Source organism: Conger conger, chromosome 7 (genome assembly GCF_963514075.1).
Source record: "Conger conger chromosome 7, fConCon1.1, whole genome shotgun sequence".
In the NCBI taxonomy this organism is placed as follows: Eukaryota; Metazoa; Chordata; class Actinopteri; order Anguilliformes; family Congridae; genus Conger; species Conger conger.
Window position 1 is genome coordinate 55,574,259 of NC_083766.1, and position 17,525 is coordinate 55,591,783.

The following is a 17,525-nucleotide window of genomic DNA, read 5'->3' on the forward strand; positions in this document are numbered from 1 at the left end:
CCATACAACCCTGCCTTCCATTCCAGAATATAGGATGTGTGAACTTTTCCCATGATTTTAAACAGCCAGTGCAAACACACTGCTTTTTTTTATTTATTTTTGCAACGGCTTTTGAGTAGACGGCAGTTTCCAGTTTTACCAACGCACTTTTCACAGACCACACGGTTCATGGTTTAAATGTACCACAATGCACTTGGAGGAAAGGGGTGTTGCCTACATAGCTGGGACTGTTAGTAGCTGTACATTTGCTGTGTGGCGGGTTGCTGGGGCGACGAGGCTGTGGGCGGGGCCTGAGCGGGTTGCGACGGGGTGGCGGGCGGGGCCTGCTCCAGCTGCTGGCTCGAGGGAGGGGGCTGCGTTTGGGGGTCCTGGGGCTCCGGCTGGGCGGGGTCGGCCCCGGGGCCCGGGGGGCTGCCCTCCGAGGGGGTGACAGGCCTCCAGGCCAGGGTGGGCTGCTCCAGCGGGTGGGTGATGGGGTTGACGAAGGTGGTGAGGTTGATGAAGTGCGCCACGGACTGGGGGGCGGCGGACCCGGACGCCTCCGACGGAAGCTCGGCGGGCCGGTTGTGGAGGACGGCCGCCCCGCTGACCGCGTCGAAGGTCACCGTGAGGATGGAGCTGTCCAGGGTCAGGGGACGGTCCGCCGGGGTCAGGTGGCCCACCGCCACGGGCTGCAGGCTGGTGAACTGGGCCCCCGCCGCCGCCGTTATGGGCGTCACGGTGATGTTGGTCAGGCCCACCGAGCTGGAGGGGGAGGAGGAGGAAGAGGTCGCGACCCCGGGGTCTGCCAGCACCACCACCTGTCCGGGCACAACACGGGAAGGAACGTTCTTTGTTACAAAATGGCCGCTTCAAACCGTTGCTACACTGAATATCTTACAGAGAGCTGGAGAGACCCACCTGCTGAATGCTCTGCACCGCCGAGCTGGTCTCGTCTCCCACGGCCCCGCCGAAGTCCGCCGTCTTACTGGTGAAGCCGGCGTAGTCCTCCGACTCGGAGAGCTCCACCTCCTCCAGCTGCTTGACTTTCTTTTTGGGAGTCCGGGGCGTCCTGGAGGGCTTCTCGCCCGACAGAGGCTCCTTTTTCAAACACAACGAGGACTGTGAGGGACAGGCAGAGACACCCCCCCCCCCCCCCCCCGTCATCCCAAAGCCAGTCCACAACGCACTGAGGATTTTCAGTTACCGGAAAGTGTTCTGAGGGCAGAAGTCGATGCCGTTGGTTCTATCAGGCAGCCAATCAAAAAAAGGTCATTTGCAGTAGGAGAGGCGAAACAAAGAGAAAAGGAAAGGGAACCTGGAAAGCCTCTAACCCTGGTCTCCTGCAGGAGAGACTTTCACGCTGAGCACCATACTAAATCTCCGGGGACCCTAGGCCAACCCTTCGCCATACAAGGCGGTTCTCCAGGCATGTTGAATACCGACTCCGCCTTCTGACCCCATCTCCTCCTTTTTTGATTGGGCGCCTGATAGAAGCAATCCCATCTAATTCCACCCTCAGAACACATTGCAGTAAAACGGACTGAGGGAGAACAGACACAGAGCGATGTTACAACACTACCCACCTGCTCAATGCTAATGGTGGAAGCGTCGATGGTCGTGGCCTCCCCTAGCACGTCAAAGTCGTCTATTCTCACCGTTACGACCTGTAGAGAAGAGTCAGACAAGAGTCAGACAAAGAGGGAGAGCTGGAATGTTAGCACAGCTCAAACTTTAGCCATCATGGTCCACCTCATTTCTGTGTGGGGAAAGTAAGCATTTCACTCGGCAGTCATGACAATTCACTGTCCACAAATGTCAATCAGTCCTGTGTGCAGGTGACTGTTCTAGGATCAGCGCTGCGTGCAGATGACTGTTCTGAGATCAGCGCTGCATGCAGATGACTGTTCTGAGGTCAGTGCTGTGTACAGGTGACTGTTCTGAGATCAGGGCTGTGCAGGTGACTGTTCTGAGATCAGCGCTGTGTGCAGGTGACTGTTCTGAGATCAGCGCTGTGTACAGATGACTGTTCTGAGATCAGCAGTGCGTGCAGGCAGTGTGACTCTGACTGTTCTGAGATCAGCACTGTGTACAGATGACTGTTCTGAGATCAGCAGTGCGTGCAGGCGGTGTGATTCTGACTGTTCTGAGATCAGCAGTGCGTGCAGGCAGTGTGACTGACTGTTCTGAGATCAGCACTGTGTACAGATGACTGTTCTGAGATCAGCAGTGCGTGCAGGCAGTGTGACTCTGACTGTTCTGAAATCAGCACTGTGTACAGATGACTGTTCTGAGATCAGCGCTGTGTGCAGGCAGTGTGACTGACTGTTCTGAGATCAGCACTGTGTACAGATGACTGTTCTGAGATCAGTAGTGCGTGCAGGCAGTGTGATTCTGACTGTTCTGAGATCAGCAGTGCGTGCAGTCAGTGTGATTCTGACTGTTCTAAGATCAGCAGTGCGTGCAGGCAGTGTGGCTCTGACTGTTCTGAGATCAGTGATGCAGGCAGTGTGGCTGACTGTTCTGAGATCAGTGCGTGCAGGCGGCTCACCTCGGGGTGCTTGCGGCGCATGTGGCGGTTCATGGAGGCTCGGGTGGAGACCTTGGTCCCGCAGAGATGGCAGCTCTGTGCCTCCACCTTCTCGTGGGTCAGCTGCACGTGCTTCTGGAGCATGTACTCCGTCACGTACTTCTTATCGCACACCGCGCACGACCATGTCTTCCCCACTGCGGGGAGAGGAAACGCATCATCAGCCTCAGCCAATCAGCCAATCTGAGCATCTCACGAGAGGAAACGCATCATCAGCCTCAGCCAATTAGCCAATCTGAGCATCTCACGAGAGGAAACGCATCATCAGCCTCAGCCAATCAGCCAATCTGAGCATCTCACGAGAGGAAACGCATCATCAGCCTCAGCTTCTCAGCCAATCAGAGCATCTGTTCAGCAACAGGCCTGCTCTTCTTCTTGGTTCAGAGATAAAAGGGTTCAATGGATACACAGCATCCCATGTGGAATAGAACATTGACTAGAGTATTGTTGAGGGGGAACTTCAGGAGAACTTAAGGAGTTATGAGCCCACCAATACTAGTTATGAGATTAGTGTAGATTCTATGCTTTTGTTTTTAAAGAGCAGCTCCTAATAGCTTGATGGCTTGTGTTGCAAACAAACAGATTATTTAATCTATATGCACATTTATCAATCATTTCTTAATTGGTGATGGTGAGCTTTGAAGCACAAACATGCACAGAATGCTTCCTTTCCCCGTCGTCTCGACTGCACTTTTAAGCCAAGATGAAATGCACTTCACTTTGAAATGCCATGCACTTCACTTTGTAAGTCTCTCTGAATTGCATCATCTTCTACATAACTGCAATGTAAGCCATTGAGGGAGAAGAGAAAGTGTCTCGCTTACCAGAGCTTACTAGAGCTTATGTCCGACAGCCACTGTGCCTCAGTGAACGTGCACATACCTGTGTGGATCAGCTTGTGTGTCTCCATGGTGTTCCTCTCGCTGAAAGTCTTCCCGCAGAGCTCACACATGAAGTCCTTTATCCCTGTGGAAACAAGGCAAACTCAGACACTGGGCCCATGTATTACTCACCAGACTTCAGGGTCATATTTTCGAGAACTACAAGAACTTTTCTCCTCATAGAAAGTTGTTAATTCTCTGAATTGAAAATGAATTGGCTAAACTAAATTTGAAACTTTGGAATGCTTATAGTTCACCTTTGGAAAACTAGGACCTGGCTATTGGAATGTTGAGAGGTGGGCTTTGGAATACTGGGACCAGCCTATCGGAATGTTGAGAGCTAGGCTTTGGAATACTGGGACCAGGCTATCGGAATGTTGAGAGGTAGCCTTTGAAATACTGGGACCAGGCTATCGGAATGTTGAGAGCTGGCCTTTGAAATACTGGGACCAGGCTATCGGAATGTTGAGAGCTGGCCTTTGGAATTCTGGGTACTGGCTATTGGGATACTGGGAGCTGGCCTTTGGAATTCTGGGATGCGGCTGCTCACCGGTGTGGCGCTTGAAGTGCTTCAGCATGTTGACCTTCTGGGCGAACTTGCGGTTGCACTGCTTGCACTCGTACTCCTTGATGCCCTTGTGGAGCTTCATGTGGTGCCTGAGGGCGTGCTTGGTCTTCATGCCTGCAGCGAGACAGGGGGCCACGTCAGAACCTTCCGGAAAACGGCAGACGCCTGAAAGACGGGAGCGCTCCGCTGCCAAATGCCGGCACGGCCCCAAAGGGACATACGCGACACGTATGCGGCTGGAACGACGGCGTTCCCAAACTTCCCGTTACCTTTCCCACACTCGGCGCACAGGAAGTCGCGGATGTTGTCGTGGACCCTCAAATGCTCCTTCAGCATGTCCTTCCTGGCAAAGGACTTCCCACATTGGTCACAGCTGTGGCTCTTCACACCTGGGCACAGAACGGGAGAGAAGGACCGGGAGAAATGAGTTAAAACAGCCCTGTGTTCATAAAGTGTCTCGAAATGGGATTCTGATCTCGGATCAGGTCTCTGCAGTCCATATCTTAACCTTATCCGCTGTGAGTTAAATGGACAATCTGACTGTAGATAAGCACTCATACTACGGATTGCTTTATTAATACAGGCCCAGATTTCCATTCAATTTTCATCTCTGACATTCATATTGATCACTGTAATACTACATAGTTTTTATTATCATATTACAAATGCAAGGACTGTGACTGACCCGTGTGGATGATCTTATGTCGCTCCAGGTTGCCGATGCTGTTGAAAATGCGGCCGCACATTTCACATGGGTGGATGTACCTTTAAAGGAACCATAGAAACTCTGCTTTAATGAATCTGTTCTTACAATGAAACTGGGGAACAAGAAAATGAACAGTGCCACACAGAGGAACCACAATTAGAAGCCTGCAAATTGCAGAACTGATATGGAAAACAATTATGTGCAATTATTTAGCCCTTTGAGAATTGCATGCTTTTTGAAATGTTTTTTTTTTTCTCCTTCAAAATTCAGTGTTCTAGAACTCTGTTGCATTCAGTTACCAGTAGTGATTGTGACATCAGCATTAGATTCTGAGAGGTCGGCAGGGCGTGAAATGCACCTCTGAACGGCGGGGTCAGGCAGCTGCTCGCGGTGGATCACCAGGTGAGCGTTGTAGGTGGCCTTCAGGGCGAAGCGGCGGTTGCAGATGACGCAGCCGTAGCCCCGCTCCTTGTGCAGCTCCATGATGTGTTTCAGGTACTCCCTGCCTTTGGCAAAGGTCACCTGGGGGGGGTCGGGGGTCAGGGGTCAGGCACTTTATCTGACATGACTCAAAACCCTATAGACAGCGACACAATTCCTGCAACAATATTCAGAACAATACAGTTCTGTAATATGATTTTTGGCTGGTATCATATTTGGTTGAAAGCTCAGCTCAGGTTCCAAAGTAAGGCCAAGCCTGGTCAAAAAGCTTTATCGAAAATACGTTTGCCTTTTGGACAGCAAGAAAAATGCAGAAGCGCCTACTTCCAACAATATTCAGAACAAAATTCTCATGTCACATAATTGCACTTTTTGATTAATAATATGCTTGCTTGATAGTTCTCAGGAACCCAAGAGGAGAGGGTTTACATTTGACTGGCATCTGAAGATCTCTGAAGCATTTCAGGTGTGCGTCTGACCCAGGTATGGGACAGACACATCTACACCTCCCGTCAGGGGAGCACAATGACAGGCACCGTGGTCCCGGTGATGTATGACCGCGGCCGCGTTCGCGTCTGCCCCACGGCCCCCTGGGATACCCACCTGGCACTTCTTGCAGCTGTATTTGTGATTCTCGGGGTCGTCGTCGACCTCATCCTCGTCGGAGTTGCAGTCGCTGTCGTCCACGGCGATGCCGATCTTCCGGATGAAGTCCTCCCTCTCCTGTTCGTCCATCAGGGCGATGTCCTACGCACGGCGGAGGAGGAGGAAACACTCTTAAAATGCTTTTCTTTAACAAACCAACACCAGCGTCGTTTAAAGCCTGAAACCATCTTGTGAAAAAAAAAAAAAACGTTTTTGAAGTCATTTTAGCCCCTATATAACTGTATCAAACAAAAGGCTTGCATTGCGACTCCCATAAACACAGATGTATAAATGCTACAAAGCTAACTCCACATCTACTGTACATCAGTGCCAAATGTGGTCTGATCAGGGGCCTGTTCCACAAAGCAGGATTACTGAGTTAGCTGGAAAACTACACCAGGAACAGCTTTTTACTTCAGTCTGTGTTCCAGATTTTGGGATGGTCTGGACTTTACTCAGAGCAGTTATCCGGCTAACCCCTTATCCGGTAATGCTGCTTTGTGGAACAGGCCCCAGGTGCTCATGAGGAGATCCACGGTAGGCTGGATAAACAGGACAATGCTGTGCAATCCCACAGATCGGCATGAGAGCCGGGTTTAGGTGAGTCATCGTCATCATCATCATCATCATCATCATCGAGGCACTGCGTACCTTGAAGTGCACGTGGATGTGGTCCCTCAGCACGTCTACGCGGAAGAACTTGCGGCCGCAGATCTCACAGGTGTACTTCTTATCGCCGTGGGTCAGCAGGTGCTTGTTCATGTTACTCCTGCAGGAGAACACCTGGCCCAGGCCATTGTGATGTCACTGTGAGGTCACTGAGCAGGGGTCAACTGCAGGGCTGCCGTAGGCCATGGACCTGCATTACAGCTGGACCAGCTAGTGCTAATCTGTGAGATAAGAAGCAGCTCTTCCAGTTCTGATGCAGTTCCTTGGTCTAGTGCAGGGGCGTCAGACCCCAGTCCTGGGGGCTACAGGTTGTGCTGGTTTTAGACATCTTTCTATATGCTAAGTCAATGGGTAAAATGGTTCACACATCTTGTTTTCAGCGCCTAAATTTGCTGCAAATTGAAAGTAAACCCCAAAAACATACAGGCAAGCTGCAGAACTCCAGAACATGAGCTTGACAAGCCTGGTCTAGCGGTTCAAACCTGAATTATGATTTGGCCCGCTAATGGGACTACTAACCAATTCATAGCTCAGTGACTCAGCAGATGCTTTCAGCCAATGCAACTTACTACAAGTGCATTTAACAGGGTAGGTAAACACTACGAGAGAAAATACCAGAATAGCCTAAGTTTCAATCAACTAGCAAGCCACATTGTCAACACAGCGCACCTAGGGCACGTTAGCATTACACGCTAAAGGAGAACCCCCATCTCCAGGACCACCAGACTCACTTTCCCACATATGGGGCAGGCCGACGGCTCCTTCCTGTACTTGCTCCCTTCTTCCCCGTTGGCCTCCAGCTCCTCTCTCTTCACGTGCTGTGGGCCTGCGGGAGGACGGGAGATGGGAGTGTTTCATCCCTTCCCAGCATGCACCACTGTAACCCCCCCCACCCCTGCGAGCGTAGGCGCCCGTCCCAGCAGACTCACCCACGACGTGCCGCCTCTGGTGGTCCTGCATCACGTCCTTGCGGTAGAACATCTTGTTGCAGATCTCACAGGCGAACAGCTTCTCCCCGTGCTTCTTCTTGTGCTTGGACAGGTTGCTGTTGGTGGAGAAGAACCGCGAGCAGATCTGGCACTGGAAGGTCTTGTCGTCTGGATGGCGGGCGACCGGAAATATCACGTCATGAATAACATAGCATACAAAAAAAAAGGGGTTTTGAACAAGCTTCCACAAGAGCGAATGTTTCAGTGGAATATCTCACCTGTCCTGCAGTTATGGAAATTCAGAGCGTTTTCGAAGCGGAACGCCTTCTCGCACGTGTTGCATCTGAACCTGTACTCCAGGTCAGGCTGGGAGAAAGGAGGCGGAAAAAGAGAGAATCACACAAGGCTACTGACCGAGGGACACGGCTGACATCGCCATGGATACGTTTATGCGTTTGAGTGAAGTGGAGCGTGCATGCACAATACAGTACGTCCTGGCACACCTCACCTCGTTCCTACTGTGCTTGTAGGAGATGTGCTGCTTCAGGCTCTCCTTCCTGCTGAACATCTTGTCACACTCCTCACATTTGAAAAGCTTGTCACCTGACAGAGAGAGAGAAGGAGAGAGAGAAAGGGAGAGAGAGACAGAGAGAAAGAGAGAGAGAGACAGAGAGAAAGATAGAGAGAGACAGGGAGAAAGATGTCTACCAGGGCTGGTGGTTTCCATAATCACCTGCCACTTAGATATACATAAATCCTTTATTTAAGCATATCTATTATACCCATTCTATAATATAAACTCAGCAGAACAGTTTCATTTAGCACTTGCACTTTGCATTTTGTGCTGCTGGGGGTCAGGTTGTTGAAAGTTGGGGGCTTATACAAATAATCTAAAACATTCCGTAAACTATGACCAATACTCTTCAGTCCTCCGGTAAGGGGATAGGGAGTCAAGCAAATAAATACAGGAAGCCTGTGATCCTCAGCTCACAGTGATTACAGATTGATGATGTGCGTGTGTGTGTGTGTGTGTGTGTGTGAGTTACCGTGGGAGCGAATGTGGCGGTTGAGGTTGCTGCTGTTCTGGAAGGTCTTGTTGCAGAGACTGCACTGGTACACACGCTTGTGCTCCCCCTGCCTCAGGAACCTCTTCCTAATCCCAGACCTGCAAACCAGAGTGCGGGGTTAACCAGAAAGGGTTAGTTTGAGTACCATTCTTACCCCTTTGGCTTCACTGCCCTACTGTCTTTAGGTACAATTTCAAATTCTAAAGCTTTGCTGCCATTATGCTTATCACAAAGAGTCAATTCACCCTTTGAAGAGTAGGCTTTTGGGATTTGTTGCCCAAACCTTGTCCCCAAAAAGTCCAGAACTCTAGAACTCCATTGCTTATAATCACCAGTTGTGATTGTTACATCAGCATTAGAATCTTGGAATGTTTAAAAGAAAATTCTAAGTCAGTGTTCTAGAACTTCTTTCGATTAGCAGTAATGTGATCTGTGATCTTGGATCAGATTTCCACTTTAACATCCTAACCCTCTCCTTTATAAGCTAAGAGATGATCCTCCTCCTCCTCTCTGGTGCTTTATGGATACGAGCTGTGATCTTACTTTGAGGAGGGCATCAGGGTGCGGGCCATCCTGTGCAGCTTCACCGGAACCCCGTCCGTGCCGATCATGATGTCAGAGGTGTCCAGGAGCGACAGGCCCACGTCCGGAGGCATGGTATTGAGCACCTGCTCCATGGGCACCTCTGGCATGCCCTCTGGTGGGGATGGGCGGGGATACGCCAAAATGTTACAAGAGAGGGCATCTCAATGTACCATTTAAACCTTTGAAGAGCAGTCTTTGTTTTTTCAGTCAGTGTTCTAGAACTCCACTGCTTTCAATTACCAGTATTGATTGTGACATCAGAATTAGAATGTTCAATTAAGAACATTCTCATCATACATTTGAGGCCTCACACCTTAAAGGGTTAATGTTGATCAAAGGAATTAGCAAAGTGAAAATGACACAAGATGAATATCCTTGTGGGAAAAAACTCCTGTAGATAAACATAAAAAAGTGCGGTACCACAGAAAAGACCAAAGCACTCGGTCTCCGGGTGGAAAAAGAAATGAGCCATGCTTATTCTTAGTGAAAATGACACTTGTATGGTAAGTGACTGTATGTAAAAATGTTACATTTCAGAAATACAAAAATAACCACGGCACGTCCGTGTTGCTAACCTCTGCTGACGTCACCGGGAACTGGGGCCGGGGCCGGGGCAGGGGCAGGGGTTGGCGCTGGCGCTGGAAGTCTGGGGGCTGCTTTGTGACCTTTGCCCTTTCGCACTCTCACTTGCTTCTTCTTGGGTTCCGGCAGGATGGCTGTGACCTCAGCGCTGAGGGCGTTGCCGGGGAACGGAGCCTCCGCCTCGAGGCGGACGGGCAGGTGGACGGGCAGGTCGGGCACAGGGGAGGCGACGGTCTTCACCTCCTGCAGGTGACTCAGCAGATGGTCTGAGGAAGAGGAGGAGGAAGGCCGCGAGGAAGAACAGACCATTGCCAGCCATCAGACAGACTCAGTAAAGCCCAGTCCAGACAGTACGAGATTGTTATATCAGGGAAGGGGCTGTTCTGTTGCTATGGGAGACTCACCTGTCAGGAGTTGAGGCTCCACAAACACAGCTGGGCACACTTTACACACCCACTGGGCAGATTCCAGTCCATGGCCACCTGAAGTCAGAGGAGCCATTTTAAATCATCTCAGCACGGACACTATTTTTCACTTTTGAACTGTTTGAAGAGTAGGTTTTTTTTTTTTTTTGATCTAAGTCTAAGTCTAAATCTAAGTCAAAATTCTAAGTCATGTCCTTGAACTAAAATGCTTTCAATCACCAGTAGTGATTGTTACATCAGCATTTAGAATGCTCAGTTAAGAACATTCTAATCACGCGTTTAATGTTTATGACCTTACACCAATGCCCCTGCTTTTTCTAAAAGTGTCACAGGACCACAGCAAGTCAGGACCTCGGTGGCTGCCCCATCACTCTGCAGTCGGGAGGTCGGGATGACTTTTCCATAAGAAGAATCGAGGAGAGAGCCTCAGCAGAATCTGCCCCACCTCCTCTGTCATGTGACCAGAAGGCCGTCACCCCGGGCCAATCCACCCCTCTCTCACCCGCGTCGCCCTCTCCCGCCAGCGATGGGTCCGAGCCAGCCCTCCCCAGGCCTCCGTCCGTCTGAGTGGAGGCAGCCACTTCCACCGCTGGGGGATTAAAATGGAGCCGCATGTTACCCTTTCAGTGCTCAAGCACCAGCAGCAAGCTGAAGAACAGTGTGCTCTGGAGCAAAATCAGGTGCAAAAATACTAAACCCCAACACATCAAAACAAACTCAGGTGACAAAAATGCTAAACCCCAACACATCAAAACACACTAATTCAGGTGACAAAAATACTAAACCCCAACACATCAAAACACACTAATTCAGGTGACAAAAATACTAAACCCCAACACACCAAAACACACTAGCTCAAATGACAAAAATACTAAACCCCAACACATCAAAACACACTAACTCAGGTGACAAACGTACTAAACCCAACACGTGAATCAGGGAGGCGCGGGTGACAAACGTACTAAACCCAACACGTGAATCAGGGAGGCGCGGGTGACAAACGTACTAAACCCAACACGTGAATCAGAGAGGCGCGGGTGACAAACGTACTAAACCCAACACATGAAGCAGGGAGGTGCGGGTGGCAAACGTACTAAACCCAACACATGAATCAGGGAGGTGCGGGTGACAAACGTACTAAACCCAACACATGAATCAGGGAGGTGCAGGTGATAAACGTACTAAACCCAACACATGAATCAGGGAGGTGCAGGTGACAAACGTACTAAACCCAACACATGAATCAGGGAGGTGCAGGTGACAAACGTACTAAACCCAACACATGAATCAGGGAGGTGCAGGTGACAAACGTACTAAACCCAACACATGAATCAGGGAGGTGCAGGTGACAAACGTACTAAACCCAACACATGAATCAGGGAGGTGCAGGTGACAAACGTACTAAACCCAACTCATGAATCAGGGAGGTGCAGGTGACAAACGAACTAAACCCAACACATGAATCAGGGAGGTGCAGGTGACAAACGTACTAAACCCAACACATGAATCAGGGAGGTGCAGGTGACAAACGTACTAAACCCAACACATGAATCAGGGTGGTGCAGGTGACAAACGTACTAAACCCAACACATGAATCAGGGAGGTGCAGGTGACAAACGTACTAAACCCAACACATGAATCAGGGAGGTGCAGGTGACAAACGTACTAAACCCAACACATGAATCAGGGAGGTGCAGGTGACAAACGTACTAAACCCAACACATGAATCAGGGAGGTGCAGGTGACAAACGTACTAAACCCAACACATGAATCAGGGAGGTGCAGGTGACAAACGTACTAAACCCAACACATGAATCAGGGAGGTGCAGGTGACAAACGTACTAAACCCAACACATGAATCAGGGAGGTGCAGGTGACAAACGTACTAAACCCAACACATGAATCAGGGAGGTGCAGGTGACAAACGTACTAAACCCAACACATGAATCAGGGAGGTGCAGGTGACAAACGTACTAAACCCAACACATGAATCAGGGAGGTGCGGGTCTCATACCTGCCGGAGCAGCAGGCAGCTTCAGCACAGGCCTCTCCATCTTGCGGGCGTAGAAGGCCCCGTACCACACCCTCAGCTCCGTCCCGGGCTGAACGTCCTGCGGAGACACACGGGACCAGGGGTTTCGGCAGGGCAGTGCAGGGGGTAGGGGACTGGGCTCGTCCCTCAGAGGGGCAGAGTGGAGCTCTGGTACCTGGGAGGTGCTGAAGTAGACCCATCTCTTTGAGGGCCTATCTGAGGGGCAGTCAGGCCCTGGTACCTGAGAGGTGTTTGAAGTTGACCCATCTCTGAGGGCCTGGGGCCCTGGGACTGTACCTGGGAGGTTGAAGTAGAGCCATCTCTGTGAGGGGCAGAGTGGGGTACTGTACCTGGGAGGTGTTGAAGCAGAGCCATCTCTGTGAGGGGCAGAGTGGGGTACTGTACCTGGGAGGTGTTGAAGCAGAGCCATCTCTGTGAGGGGCAGTGTGGGGTACTGTACCTGGGAGGTGTTGAAGCAGAGCCATCTCTGTGAGGGGCAGAGTGGGGTACTGTACCTGGGAGGTGTTGAAGTAGACCTCGTCATCCTGCTGGTGGGCCGTGAGGTTCTGGTGCTGGTGGTCAGTGGCAGGCCGGACCAGGATCATCCAGTTACAGTCGTCCTCGTTCTCCGTGTCGAAGCAGACCACTGCCCCGTCCTTCTGGAAGATCTGCACGCCGCACACACCAACGGACAACCACCGCAAGGATCAAAGATACTCCAACGTGAGAGGCAAGGTTTTACATGCTTTCTAAAATGTAATGATGTTCAAAAAAAACTTTAAGATGGATCACAACTTTATCATAAGAGGAACTTTTGAGCATCAATACTCATGACCAAAATAAGTACAAAAACAAATATTAATAACATTTCTATTAGCTTTGCATTAGCTTAAGAGGTAAATTTTTGTGAAACATTTTGGGTCATCTATTTTGATAATTAACATAATAGAACAGATGCACGTCTCCGGAAAGCCCGATAATAACGTGCACCTGCTGAAGGCACTGCTATTACACCTGTGTAGTTACAGGGTCCAGATGTGACGTCACACGGCCGCACCTTCAGGGGAAACTGCACGTCCCGGTCCAGCTGGGCCACGCGCTTGGCCTCGAACGGGCCGAACCGCGTCCTCTTCACCAGCAGCTGCAGGGCGAACACGCCCTCCTCTCCCCCGCTGGCCGTCTGGATCTCCAGGCTGTCGGGCAGCGAGGACCTGGGCCACGGGCGGGACACACGGCTTCAGCCACTACCGCCCTCGTCCAATAGCTCAGCAGCCGCTACCGCTCTCGTCCAATCAGGTCAGCCGCTACCGCTCTCATCCAATCAGGTCAGCCGCTACCGCTCTCGTCCAATAGGTCATCCACTATTGCTCTCGTCAAATCAGGTCAGCCACTACCGCTTTAGACCAATCAGGTCAGCCACTACCGCTTTAGACCAATCAGGTCAGCCACTACCGCTTTAGACCAATCAGGTCAGCCACTACCGCTTTCATCCAATCAGGTCAGCCACTATCGCTCTCATCCAATCAGTTCAGCCACTACCGCTTTAGTCCAATCAGTTCAGCCACTACTGCTCTAGTGCAATAGGTCAGCCACTACCGCTCTCATCCAATCAGTTCAGCTACAACCACTCTCGTCCAATCAGGTCAGCCACAAGAGCTCTCGTCCAATCAGTTCAGCCACAACCACTCTTGTCCAATCAACTACCATCTTTGGCATTCAAATTCAAACAATGGGCTGTTCAAAGCGGTTTTGGTAGCTCCAGAAGCCGATTCACCAAACACAGTGGCCAGGGTTAGTGGTTAGGGATAAATTTGGAGAAGTACCGGCTATTGGTTTTGCTACATTTAACATGCATCTACTCGTCTTAAAAATGGAAACAGTCCATTACACACAACTTTATTTTTATACATTCTACTGGAAATGAGACCATTAAAAATGCAGCCAGCCTGCGTCCAGCGAAATGAAATTAACCTGTAAGGGTGTCCTCCTTCATTACCGACAGGGAGAGGAGACGCAGAACAGCAACCTGGAGCTCTTAAACATGAGGGGTACGGTAAGGGGCGCAGACCTGGAGCTCTTAAACACGAGGGGCACGGTGAGGGGCATTGGGGAATCACATGCCATATTACACAGTGGGGGAGAAGAGAAACAGCAGGCTCCAAAGGCGCTGGCTCTCATGAGCCCCCGTAATATCCCCACTGAGAATATGCCTTGATCTGTAGGAGCTGTTGTCTGGCAACTATAATTGTTCATGTCAATTTCTTTTCATTGTGTAATACCCCAGATCACATGTACACCCGTCTGTGTTGTTTCTTGTCCTCTATGTAAATTCTGACTGTGAAAATAGTCAGTGAATATTTGTTATTACAAAAAAGAGAATATTCCTTGATTGCAACAAAAGGCATCAAAGCCTTACTTCCAACAAAAACAAAACAACTATGAACAAGCCCCATGCAAGCTTCTGAACGGATTTGCGATTCATACGATTAAGATTGTTAAACATTTCTGCCCTTCCTCTTCCTGTGTGCACATGAAGGCACATGCAATTCCCAAAGTTTGGCTTTGGTGTGAAAAAACACAGTTACTTGCAGTGAGTGTGATATGCAAATTACTGCATTTATATGTATGTGTGTTAAAAACCATGTTTATTTACAGTGCGTGTGGTATGTCAGGTAAAAACACGGTTATTAGCTGTGTGTGTGGTAGGTGTGGTAAAACAGGGTTATTAGCAGTGTGTGTGGTAAAATCTGCGGTTATTAGCAGTGTGTGTGGTATGTGTGGTAAAACAGGGTTATTAGCAGTGTGTGTGGTATGTGTGGTAAAACAGGGTTATTAGCAGTGTGTGTGGTATGTGAGGTAAAAACATGGTTATTAGCAGTGTGTGTGGTAAAATCTGCGGTTATTAGCAGTGTGTGTGGTATGTGTGGTAAAACAGGGTTATTAGCAGTGTGTGTGTGGTAGGTGTGGTAAAACAGGGTTATTAGCAGTGTGTGTGCGGTATGTGTGGTAAAACAGGGTTATTAGCAGTGTGTGTGCGGTATGTGTGGTAAAACAGGGTTATTAGCAGTGTGTGTGCGGTAGGTGTGGTAAAACAGGGTTATTAGCAGTGTGTGTGGTAGGTGTGGTAAAACAGGGTTATTTGCAGTGTGTGTGGTAGGTGTGGTAAAACAGGGTTATTTGCAGTGTGTGTGGTAGGTGTGGTAAAACAGGGTTATTAGCACTGTGTGTGCGGTAGGTGTGGTAAAACAGGGTTATTAGCAGTGTGTGTGGTATGTGTGGTAAAACAGGGTTATTAGCAGTGTGTGTGTGGTAGGTGTGGTAAAACAGGGTTATTAGCAGTGTGTGTGGTAGGTGTGGTAAAACAGGGTTATTAGCAGTGTGTGTGCGGTAGGTGTGGTAAAACAGGGTTATTAGCAGTGTGTGTGGTAGGTGTGGTAAAACAGGGTTATTTGCAGTGTGTGCGGTAGGTGTGGTAAAACAGGGTTATTAGCAGTGTGTGTGCGGTAGGTGTGGTAAAACAGGGTTATTAGCAGTGTGTGTGGTAGGTGTGGTAAAACAGGGTTATTTGCAGTGTGTGTGGTAGGTGTGGTAAAACAGGGTTATTAGCAGTGTGTGTGTGGTATGTGTGGTAAAACAGGGTTATTAGCAGTGTGTGTGTGGTATGTGTGGTAAAACAGGGTTATTTGCAGTGTGTGCGGTAGGTGTGGTAAAACAGGGTTATTAGCAGTGTGTGTGGTAGGTGTGGTAAAATAGGGTTATTTGCAGTGTGTGTGCGGTAGGTGTGGTAAAACAGGGTTATTAGCAGTGTGTGTGGTATGTGTGGTAAAACAGGGTTATTAGCACTGTGTGTGCGGTAGGTGTGGTAAAACAGGGTTATTAGCAGTGTGTGTGGTGTGGGCACACTCACCGAGCTCGACTCAACACAAACGAGTCGCTGACCGTCACCACAGGTCCGAGCTCCGGACACTCGGAGCCGTGGTACTGTCCGCAGTCATCGCACCCTGACACACACACACACACACACACACACGCAGGCACGCATACACACACACATACACACAGACACACAGACACAGAGAAAGACGGAAATGCTCTGAAATTTCTCACATCACATCTGTAAATCATTTCATATCCTGTATGCCTCTACAGATGCTTCCATCAGTGTAACAAAGTAAAAAAAAAAAATTAATTCCAAGAAACAGAATGAAAAAGGGAAATAAACATGTTCTTATATCCTTATACTCACAGATGAACTCCTCTGGTGTCTCCTCTGTCATTTTGACAATCTGGAAGTTAAACAAATGCAATATATATATATATATATATATATATATATATATATATATATATATATATATATATATATATATATATAGCCATTTATCAAATACAGCAAATAATTTTAATGTTAAAAATTAGGTCTGTGCTGTGCCGCCTGCTCTCTATTTATCTTCTTTTTTTTTTCGGGGGATTGGGTGTCAGGATTTTTTTTTCTTTTACACTACGATGCGTTTGTTTTTTATTGTTTTAATGATATGTATATTTCAAATCAGTTAATATATTCTACATGCATGTTTAAAATCACTGCAGGTAGTTTTTGCTTTGTTTTCCCCGATTTTCCTACTTTGTATTATAACTACCTCATACTGCCTTGTGAATGTTGACGGTTTATTTTATGCTAAGGGGTCCGTTTCACTTTCGAGGTGTGGAATGAGAAGCGCTTCTAAACTTCCAAAGGCCTCGCGCTTTACGTAGCTAAAGGTGATGGTAGAAAAGATGCTTTGTCTAACTTCTGCAGATTACTACCCTGTTATGCGCAGACCGAAAAACGAGCAACTGCACAGCGTAGAAAGCAACCCAGTATCGGCATTGCTAATTCACTGAACCGGAGACATGGGCCACTACCCAAACATAACGAAACAGCACGATGTGTATACAATAAACAGGATCCGGTCGAAACGAGATCCGGGATTTTGTCGGATTCCAAACTCTAGCCGGGTTTTAACTCCGATCTCAGCCCACTCGGTCTCTTTTAGTAATGCAAATGTAACAAAGAACAATCGGCATGGCGGATGGAATGGAGACGAAAATCGCATCTGGAGCCAGTGCATGCGAATGTCAAAAACTGCAAAGACATTTTTCGTTATGGGCTCGCTTACGTGTCAAGTAGATTACCACCACATCCTTAGCAAAACGATCAAACTATTTCATGCAAGAGCACCACAAGTTTAAAATACCGATATTACCTGGTTTTCAAACGACCACACATTTGTTGAATCCTGACTCCGGGTTCCAATCCGTTCCAGAAACCGCGCAGGACCGGAAATAAGTTGCCCCTTGTGACTATGGGAATCGTAGTTTTCAGTCTCGATAGTCTTTTGGGCGCACGCTTGAATTAGAATACATTTGACTCGTATCCCGGGTCA

At 48.9% G+C, this 17,525-nt stretch overlaps 1 protein-coding gene across 1 annotated transcript; it reads right to left on the reverse strand.

The window, feature by feature from the left end:
• Positions 1 to 217: 217 nt before the first annotated feature.
• Positions 218 to 17,431, reverse strand: prdm15 (PR domain containing 15). Its single transcript, XM_061248674.1, has 26 exons — positions 17,346 to 17,431; positions 16,346 to 16,385; positions 16,007 to 16,100; positions 13,157 to 13,310; positions 12,615 to 12,767; positions 12,082 to 12,178; positions 10,570 to 10,656; positions 10,047 to 10,124; positions 9,636 to 9,908; positions 9,019 to 9,172; positions 8,455 to 8,573; positions 7,917 to 8,011; positions 7,687 to 7,774; positions 7,409 to 7,576; positions 7,211 to 7,305; positions 6,462 to 6,593; positions 5,769 to 5,912; positions 5,083 to 5,246; positions 4,704 to 4,783; positions 4,288 to 4,407; positions 4,001 to 4,132; positions 3,452 to 3,535; positions 2,531 to 2,706; positions 1,566 to 1,646; positions 901 to 1,080; positions 218 to 800 (listed from the first exon to the last, which is right to left on the reverse strand). The coding sequence occupies exons 2-26, from the start codon at positions 16,374 to 16,376 to the stop codon at positions 231 to 233; spliced, it is 3,549 nt and encodes a 1,182-aa protein (XP_061104658.1). The 5' UTR covers positions 16,377 to 16,385; positions 17,346 to 17,431; the 3' UTR covers positions 218 to 230.
• Positions 17,432 to 17,525: the final 94 nt, after the last annotated feature.

Bases quoted from the DNA above. Each gene is read 5' to 3' on its own strand.
- prdm15 (XM_061248674.1), bottom strand. From the start codon at position 16,376: ATGACAGAGGAGACACCAGAGGAGTTCATCT. The intron at 7,577-7,686 runs GTGAGATATTCC...CCCGCCATCCAG, and splicing joins TTTCCATAACTGCAGGACAG to ACGACAAGACCTTCCAGTGC. The intron at 3,536-4,000 runs GTGAGCAGCCGC...TTGTTTCCACAG, and splicing joins GCACTTCAAGCGCCACACCG to GGATAAAGGACTTCATGTGT.